Source organism: Rhagoletis pomonella, unplaced genomic scaffold (assembly GCF_013731165.1).
Source record: "Rhagoletis pomonella isolate Grant_MI unplaced genomic scaffold, Rhpom_1.0 Rhpom_scaffold_00002, whole genome shotgun sequence".
NCBI lineage: Eukaryota > Metazoa > Arthropoda > Insecta > Diptera > Tephritidae > Rhagoletis > Rhagoletis pomonella.
The window spans coordinates 68,518,096-68,527,262 of record NW_023458556.1 but is presented as its reverse complement, the minus strand read 5'-3'; the positions used below and the strand labels follow the sequence as shown (position 1 = coordinate 68,527,262).

General features: G+C 35.2%; 1 protein-coding gene across 1 annotated transcript; it reads right to left on the bottom strand.

Moving 5' to 3' along the window:
- Positions 1-8,229: 8,229 nt before the first annotated feature.
- Positions 8,230-8,901, bottom strand: LOC118754513 (jerky protein homolog-like). Its single transcript, XM_036489394.1, has one exon. The coding sequence runs from the start codon at positions 8,899-8,901 to the stop codon at positions 8,230-8,232; it is 672 nt and encodes a 223-aa protein (XP_036345287.1).
- Positions 8,902-9,167: the final 266 nt, after the last annotated feature.

Below are 9,167 nucleotides of genomic sequence, written 5' to 3'. Positions count from 1 at the left end.
TAGTTTCCGCATGCTCGTTGCAGACTGGCTATTTACATTGGACACATCCAATTACAAGTCTCTTCCAGTAGCGACGTTGGTTGTCGTGGCCTGAACAAGACTGGATAGAAATTGGTTTATCAAAATAGCTTTCGATGACCAGTCTCGATGAAGCATGCTGCATGATCTGCGGATTGCTTGCTAGCTAACTCCGCAATCATTAGCCTAGCCAATTGTTCTGTAGTGTTGCCCTTTGAGCGTGTACCCTGCGTGTTTCCTGAATCAGCACAGTAAAATGTCATATAAAATACCCATAAAAGATTTACATTTATATTTTTGTATGCATATACGTAAAAAATGAAAACTACCTGGCAATGCTGCAACAGCTACATCTGATCCCTCCTCATCATCATCGTTCTCATCATCATGCGAAGGCATTCTCATCACTTCTTCTTCTTGATTATCAGAACCCATTTCATCAGCTCTATCCTCTTCTTTATCTGACCTTGCGTAATTTGCGTCACCACTGGAATTGTGCGGCAAATCGTTAATGGGAACAAATCTTCGCCTTCACTGTCAGAAGGAATCAAACTCTCGGAGAAAAGAGTTTTGTTACACAACTCATTGTGCTTCTCCCAACTCGTAATTTGGTTATAGTTGAACGATTTGGTTACAGTTTCCAAGCCTTGTGTTGAGAGAAATACATTTAGCTGACCCTTTGCTGAGTGTAGCTCTTGCGTATTGCTTAGCTGCATTTAATCGTAACAATGATTAAATTTATTAATTAGAATAATATTAAACTTAACCCTTCGTCGGGCGTAGTGCCGTTTTATTCCGTTATCTTTGCTGATGCTCAGTAGCTGCCTCTTTTGAAGTGCTTTATGCAGCAGAATCACTCAGTTTTTATGTGACCCTCACAACGGGAATTTATGCAGAATTTGATCTGAGAAGCTCATTGCGCCCAAATACATCACATTTATTAGAGTAAGTATTTTTACAAAAACTTTTTTATACCCGAGCGCACTTGTGCACAAGGGTATATTAATTTTGTTCACATAACGGTTGTTTGTAACAGCCAAAACGAATCGAGATAGATATAGACAAATGTATACATACATGATCAGGATGAAAAAAGAAATCGATTAAGCCATGTCTGTCTGTCCGTCTGTCCGTCCGTCCGTGTACACGATAACTCGAGCAAAAATTTAGATATCTCAACGAAATTTGGTATGTAGGTTTCCCTTAATCCAAGGTAGGAAATGAAAATGAGCGAAATCGGACTGTAACCACGCCCACTTCCCATATAACGGTAATTTCCAGAAATACGAAAACTGCGATATTTTAGTAACTACTGAAGATAATTCACTCTAAATTGATATTTACAATAACTTTTAGACGAAAAATAAGAATATTATAAATTTTTGGAAAATGGGCGTAGCCACGCCCACTTATGGTTACATGTGTATATCTTGGTAACCGCTGCACCAATATCTTCCAAACTAAGCACAGTTGTTGGCCTTGATACAGCATACTAAATGGCCGAAAATTTAAAAAATCAGTAATTTTCGGAAATACGAAAACTGCGATATTTTAGTAACTACTGAAGATTATTCACTCAAAATTAATATTTACAACAATTTTTAGACGAAAACTAAGAGTGTTATAAATTTTTGGAAAATGGGCGTAGCCACGCCCACTTATGGTTACATGTGTATATCTCGGTAACCGCTGCACTAATTTCTTCCAAACTTGGCACGGTTGTTGGCCTTGGTACAGCATAGAAAATCGCCGAAAATTTTTAAAATCGGACGATAAGCACGCCCACATCCCATATAATGGTAATTTAGAGAAATACAAAATCTTCGATAAATCGGTAAATATTGAAGCTAAGTTATTCAAACTTGATGCTTGCAACCATTCTTTACCAAGAAATACGTTAATGGTAAAATTTTGGAAAATGGGCGTGGCACCGCCCACTTATGATCACATATATGTATATCGGTAACCGTTCTACCAATTTGTACCAAACTCGGTGTGGTTATTGTGCTTGCCACATATAAGCAAAACGTTGAAAATTATTGAAATCGGACTAAAATTACGGCCGCTTTTCATATAACGGTAAATTTCAGAAATGCTTGAAACTTCAATATTTCGAAATTTAAGGACGCTAATTTACTCAAAATTGATACACCCCGGCTTACCATCTAGCGGTAGGTTTGGGAAAGGTGAAAAAACATATATTTAATACTTGCGCCGGGTATTTAATGTTCGGCTCCGCCCGAACTTAGACTTTTTTACTTGTTTAATATTATTATTAATCTAAAATTTTCTATTATTTGCATGTCCCAGAGTTGAATTTCTATGGAATTTTTAATGTTTTCTGCAGTATCTACTCTTTTTTAACTTCATTTTAAGATTTTCGTAGTAGCAGCCTAATTTGTGTCAATTAAATGGACTTTAACGAAAATGTTTGCATTTATTTCTTTTCACATTGCGAAACGTCGTGCTAGTATTTTCCAGATGTATAAACAATATATATCTAGTAATTGTGTATTTATTATGTGTTTTTAAAAGTGTGCCAGTTAGGCACATTGCGCCCGAAATCGACAGTTAAACTTCTATCACTAATAAGTAGAGGTGGGAATCTCATACACTAAAAAATCAAAACCATGCGCATATAATATGCACTAAAAAATCAAAAATATGCCTATAAACATGAACAATATGCAAATAAAAATATGTTTGGTTGGTTTGAGTGGATTGTGACCCTGGTGACAAGCAATTAGACAGTCTGCCATTTTGATTCCACAACTCATACAACCTACAGCCAATTGCCGGCTTTAATGAATTTTAGTACCTCATACAGAGAGAGGAAGTTGCACTCTAAAACATACATTTAGTTCTTAGCTGCACCTTGCTAGTTCGTCCGCTGCCTCGTTTCTATAAATTTCCCTATGTCCCGGGACCCATATTAGGGTAATTTTGTATTGATCAGAGATATAGGCCAGCTCTCTCCTACAGTCCTCCCTCCATTAGTTGAGATCTATCAGAGATAGAAAAGAGTGCCTCAATGGCTGCTTGGCTAGCCGAGAAAATATTTAGATGAATATTTTGAAAAATATAAGATAGTTTTTTTGTCAAAATTTAAAGGGTTGTAAATCAAAAAAGTCAAATATATGCAAAAACCATGTGCATTTATTGTAAAACATACTAAAATATGCACAATAAATATGTAAAAATAAGTAACGATTGAATGCCATTTTGAAGGAAATTTCATAATTCGTAAAGCTAATTTATACATTTCCATTTGAAGATGACCAGTAAAAACATGCATTTGCGTGAGATTCCGAGACCTACTAATAAGTAATAAGAGAATTTGCAATTTTCCTAAAAACATTGCTAAACTAAATTTACTAAAGATAAATACTACATATGGATGCAATCTACACAGATTTTTCCACAGGATAACCAAGCCAAATCAATCTGAGATGTGCAGTCAGAAAACTGTTCCAGTAAGTCCTGTAATTTCTATTTTTTTCAAGGCAAAAGACAACTTTTGGTATTGCTCCACAAGAGAATTTTCATGCGTCCACCACTTTTCACACCTTTAGCACTTTACTCTGCTATAAGTTTTATATGTCGGCGTGATCACTCTTAATAGGCTTGGAGTTATACGATTGATGCAATTAACTGACCGGAAAGTGGCCAATTGTTTCTTCAGTCGCTTCAACTGGCCCTGGTTCATTCAAAGTTTGAAATTTTTCGCGGAAATGTAAATATTAATTAAAAGTACGTAATCGGTTAATCCAGGCCATTAATTATTCCGTTGAAAGTGTTGCAAATTTTAAACTATGATTACCGATTTTTATTTTCATTTTTTCTTGCCAAAGCATTGAAACTTCGTAATTTTTCGGAATTAGAGCTAGGCATCAATAGCTTTAGGTCACTCATAAGGGAGATGTGGAGTGAAAAATCCCGTGAGCGTCGGCCGTCCTTTGATTCCATTTACATACAAATGTTTGTATGCATGTATGCATTTGGGTATATAAGTATATATATTAGTGGGATTCATGAAACGTCGCATAGTTGTTGCAAATATTACATTTGTCGCAAAATTTGTCACCTTGCGACCCAGCTGATTACTTTTGTGTAGAAACTTTCTTCCGAAAAAATTACGACATTGCCATAGTATTTGAGCTGGCAATCATTGCAAAGTCAAAGTCTTCGCAACTTCTACTTCAAGAGAAAGTATATCAGTTAAGGCTGCTTCGAAATATAATTGTAAAAACTTCTCTTTTTTTCTAACGCGCGGCAGTTTTAAAGAATTTTGCATTTGCAATCCGGAGTCACGATAGGTCCTTCGCACAACTTTGTTCGCAACATTGTCATTTCGCCAAAATGCCACTTTGCGACGTTTTATGAATCGCAATATTAACCCTGTGGGGTAAATCTCTAGTTCTGGACTGGTGCGGTACATTTAGACCTAAATACTACTAATTCGCGATAAATCTCTTTTGCATGCAAACAACTGGCGAATTTAACAAGGCGATGTCATAGGAATTAGAAATTGTCCTCGCTGCATTACCTTTTCGATAGTTCAGAACCAGTCCTAAATTCGACATATGGGATCTAGTTTTCTTTACACCCCGTTTTCTATAGTTCCGAACCATTTATAAAATCGACTGAAGAACAAGTAATTTTTAGCAGAAAAAAAACCGACTTCAATTCCCATATAAAAAAAAAATATATATATATATATCTCATTACCCGCTGATCGGATCTTAACGAGATTAGTATGGGACCACCTCTGAGACACTACCTTTCCGATGCAAAAAGAATTATCGAAATCGGTTGACGTGGTCCAAAGTTATGCGGTAACATACATAAAAAAAAAAAAAAAAAAAGACTCCGACGAACTGATAACCTCCTCCTTTTTTGGAAGTCGGTTAAAAAGTAGCCTGATGTTTTCAAACAGAGTCTTTTTGGTTTTACTATGGTAGCGATTTTTAATTATTTACAAAGAAATGTATTTTCAATCTGAAATCAAATTTGTTTGAATGAATGTAAATCAAATTCGGCATTTGAAAACACCCTTACATACCTTTGGCTCCCTGCAGTAAAAATCGTCCCCAGTTGGCTGAAAATATTGGTTCCGCAGCTATGGTGGCATGCACCAGACTTTCACTAGTGCAAATACATAGACACCGTGTGATAGGTATCAATAAATAACTCGACTTTCGGCTAACGACTTTACATCATTATAATTATAATTGTAATTATACAAATTCGCAAGTGTATCGCGTCTAATAAAATAAATCAAAAAAAGAAAAAAAAAACGAATAAAAACATTCGGCCAGAAAAGTGAACACGTTATCACTGAGCTAATATTCGGTAGCGCGGGCGTTGGATTAACTGTGATTTGTAGGTACGTGTTGCCCATATATGATGCATGTTGCAGTATTTTGAAACCAGTTGAATGGTTGTGTATAATGTGGCAATTGCCACAGCCTAGGACATTACCATTGATTGAAAACCAGTTCGCTTCATTAAAAAGGGATTGAGAAGCAACTAAAGCATTGTTCACTTAAAATCGGTACGCGTTCCAGCAATTCCTGTACAGCAATTGTTTGAATGTATTAAAAATTTCCAATGCAGATCGTTAGACAATGGATCTACCATTATGATGTTGATATTTCATAGTACTGGCTTTTAATTTGACAGTTTTATTTACGTTGGAAGTGGCTAATCAAAAAATAACGTTGAACGAATTCGTTGAAAATCCGACACTCTCGAGATCAAAAATTAAATTAAAATTAAATATACCAAAAACTTCTAATTTTCCTCAAAAAATCAATGAATGGATTCCTTCTGCTTAAACTAACAGAGTAAGCTAATCATCAAAAAAAATCATTTCGCACCAGCTTAAGGATAAGCTTTACCTCAATTATAAAAAAAATCGGCTTATCAGATGAAGATCGCGCGAGAGAATTGGAAAACGATTATCCACAGTTCAGCGAATGGAAGCTATGGCAAGACTTAAACCTTATCGAGTTATAATATATATAATTCTGTTAGATTAAATTAATTTTATAACAAATACCTCACCCGTTTACTTTAGCCCAATGTTCACACCAAATGTGGTATTTTTTAGTAATGGCTAAAAAACATGTTTAAAGCTTGACTTCGGTCAACTCCCACGTTAAAAGTTTTAAGCTAAAAAGAAACAGGGTGATATCCTCTTAAAACTTAATTTGTATAAATTGACACAGTTGTCAAAGGGATATGAAATGACGAGAGCATCGAAACAGTCTCATTAAAACTCGATCAGACTCCACAATGGGTCATATGATCCCAGTAAATATGCTGGAAGGAGCACTTGCACAAAGTGTTAAGCCATTGTATCATTTACTTTAGACCTTCCGTAAAGTTCTGGTTGGTTTTAATGAAAATTAATTATTCACAGGTAACTTTAAATCGGTTTGAAGCCAAAGATATGAATAAAGTTCTGGAACTCATCAATTTACGAATATGTCCTATTTACGTCAAATCGAAAAATACACGGTATTTATTCAAAACAAAATTAGTAGAGATGCGCGAACTATGGAAAAAAATAAACTAAAGATAGTTTAGTGGAACAAGTTGACTACTCAAGTCTCTAGAACGGGTGTTCAGAAAAATTGTATCATTATCAAAGAAATTGTCTGTTATTTGTTTATCCAAGCAAAATATGAAACTTTCGCTAACATCTATCTATAGCGGAATTCTTCCCCTTATTTTAATATATTAAATATTATTTTCGGAAAAACTGTTAAAAAGATATAACCCATTTTATGCGTACCGATTTTGAGTGAACAATGCTTTAGTACGGGTGCACGGTGAACTAGTTTTATACTATTCTCGAACTAGACGACTTTACTGATGAGCTGTAGCTGAATTTACAGAGGGGCTTTCTGTTATTGGTTAGATTCCAGAAGGTTCCAAAATGTTAAAATGCTAACACATATTTTTGTTTTGTATTACCAAACTAAGAAAAAGCATCTGCGAAATGCAGACTGAAAGCGTATTTGAACGAAAAGGAAAAATCTATTTAAAGTAAACAAGCCCCCGCTGCATCCCTTTTCCCATAGTTCCGACCTAGTTCTAAATTCGCCAGATGAGATCTAGTTCGTCCTGCATCACTTTTTCTATAGTTTCGAATCATTTCTAAATTCGTCATTTTGGATATAGATTAATAAAAATAAAACTGCTTTTTAAAAGTTCCAAATTTCGCTGCTTTTGAACTGGTTGCGATCTAACTACTATCGGACTGGTTTCTTTTTGGCAATAAAGATCTAGTACGGAAGTATAAATTTGGTTCACCAGTTCGGGGTTTCCCTACAGGGAATGTACTGTTGTATATTTGCCTTTGTGGTATATTTTCTTTAAGTTACTCATATTAAAATCAAATTAGCGGTATTGCAAGAGAATCCTCATTGCATTTTGCTCTTATTGCGAATACTGCCTAGACATTTCACCGAATTCCACCTGATGCATACACAAATACACACACATTGATTTATTTTATACTATGGCAAGGGGCGCCAACAGCAACAGGCTTCGCGTGCCACATGCCAATTTGTTTTATCTTTAGACGCCGCGGAAAAACAAGTTATCCAATATGTAATTTATACTATGGCTTTCGCCCCAACTGTAACAAAAATAATAGGGGATTTTATTTAGCTTCGGCAAGAGTGTTGCCAGGTTTCTTTTTCACAAAACTTGCAAATTTCCAGAAAAATACTTTATTTTCGACCAAAAAACCAAGAAGCGAAGAGAGTTTTTAAAAATATGCTTCTTAATTTGATTAGGCATAAATGAGACAAACTATTCATTTAAAATATATACAGTAGGGTTTCGATAATCCGGACAATTAAAAACCGAGCAGTGTCCGTATTATCGAAATGTCTGGATTATCGAAGTCCTAAAAAAATATAAAAATTTTACATATACTCAACTGCTTAGTTCATTATTATTTTATTTTATGATTTCACATCAAGATTTATTACATACAAATGTAAAATAACACAAAACTTTAATTCATGAAAATAATATATATTAAGTTGTATGCTATTGTTGAAAAAAAAATCGTGATTTTGGTCTGACGAAGTTTGGTTTCATTGCGATTTGTATAAGCTATCTCTGTTAGGCCAATAAGTTTCAAAATATCTCCGGAGCTAAAATCCTGCTCTTCAGCATACTGTATGCAAGTGTTTAATGCGGCAATAGCATCTGAATGGGATATTTTTGGGATCCTTGATCTATATCTTCGTTATTTATCCATTCAGTAATTTCATTATTCTGATACACATCCGGACTTATTTCCACCATTACTTCACTTAAGTGATTAGAGCGTAATTGCGCAAGGCGCAAGTCGTCATCCGAATCCCATTCTTCGTGTTTCAAGATTCTATTGAAACACTTTTGAAGTACATTAGTGCCTACTGCGTTCCAAGCATTCGTCACCAAAAATGCAACGTCTTTTAAAGAAAACTTTTTAATAACATCCGTCAAATTATCGGTTAAATTTGATAACATAAATGATAAGAAACTTTTACGATAGTTCACTTTCAGAATTCGGATAGCATTTTGATCCATTGGTTGGACTAATGCTGTGCAATTGGGGGGTAAAAGCATTACGCATATATCTTCTTCGGAGCTAGCTAATGACAATGGATGACAGGTAGCATTATCCAACAATAAAAGTGCTTTTACTGGCAAATTTTTCTCTTTTAAATGTTTCCGCACTTGTACAACAAATGAATTCTTAAACCAGTTTCTAAAAATCGTCATCATCTCTGTCATCCATGCATTCTTGCTGTTAGCATACTCCATTGACAGCTTCACCTGTTTGAACTCCCTAGGATTTTTCGCTTTCCCGATCATTACCAATTTCAGCTTATGTTCTTCGGATGCATTGCAACAAACCAATAATGTGATCCGCTCCTTACCAATTTTACGCCCAGGTGCTGTTTTTTCGGTGCGCAGCGCAAGTGTTTTATCTGGTAACTTTTTACAGAATAGTGCAGTTTCATCTGCATTGTATATTTGTGAGTTTGTCAACCCCTTTTCACGAATTTTTGTCTGAGTTGTTCATTAAATGGCTGCACAGCCGTAGAGTCATTAGTTATTTTTTCACCAGAAATTTTTAG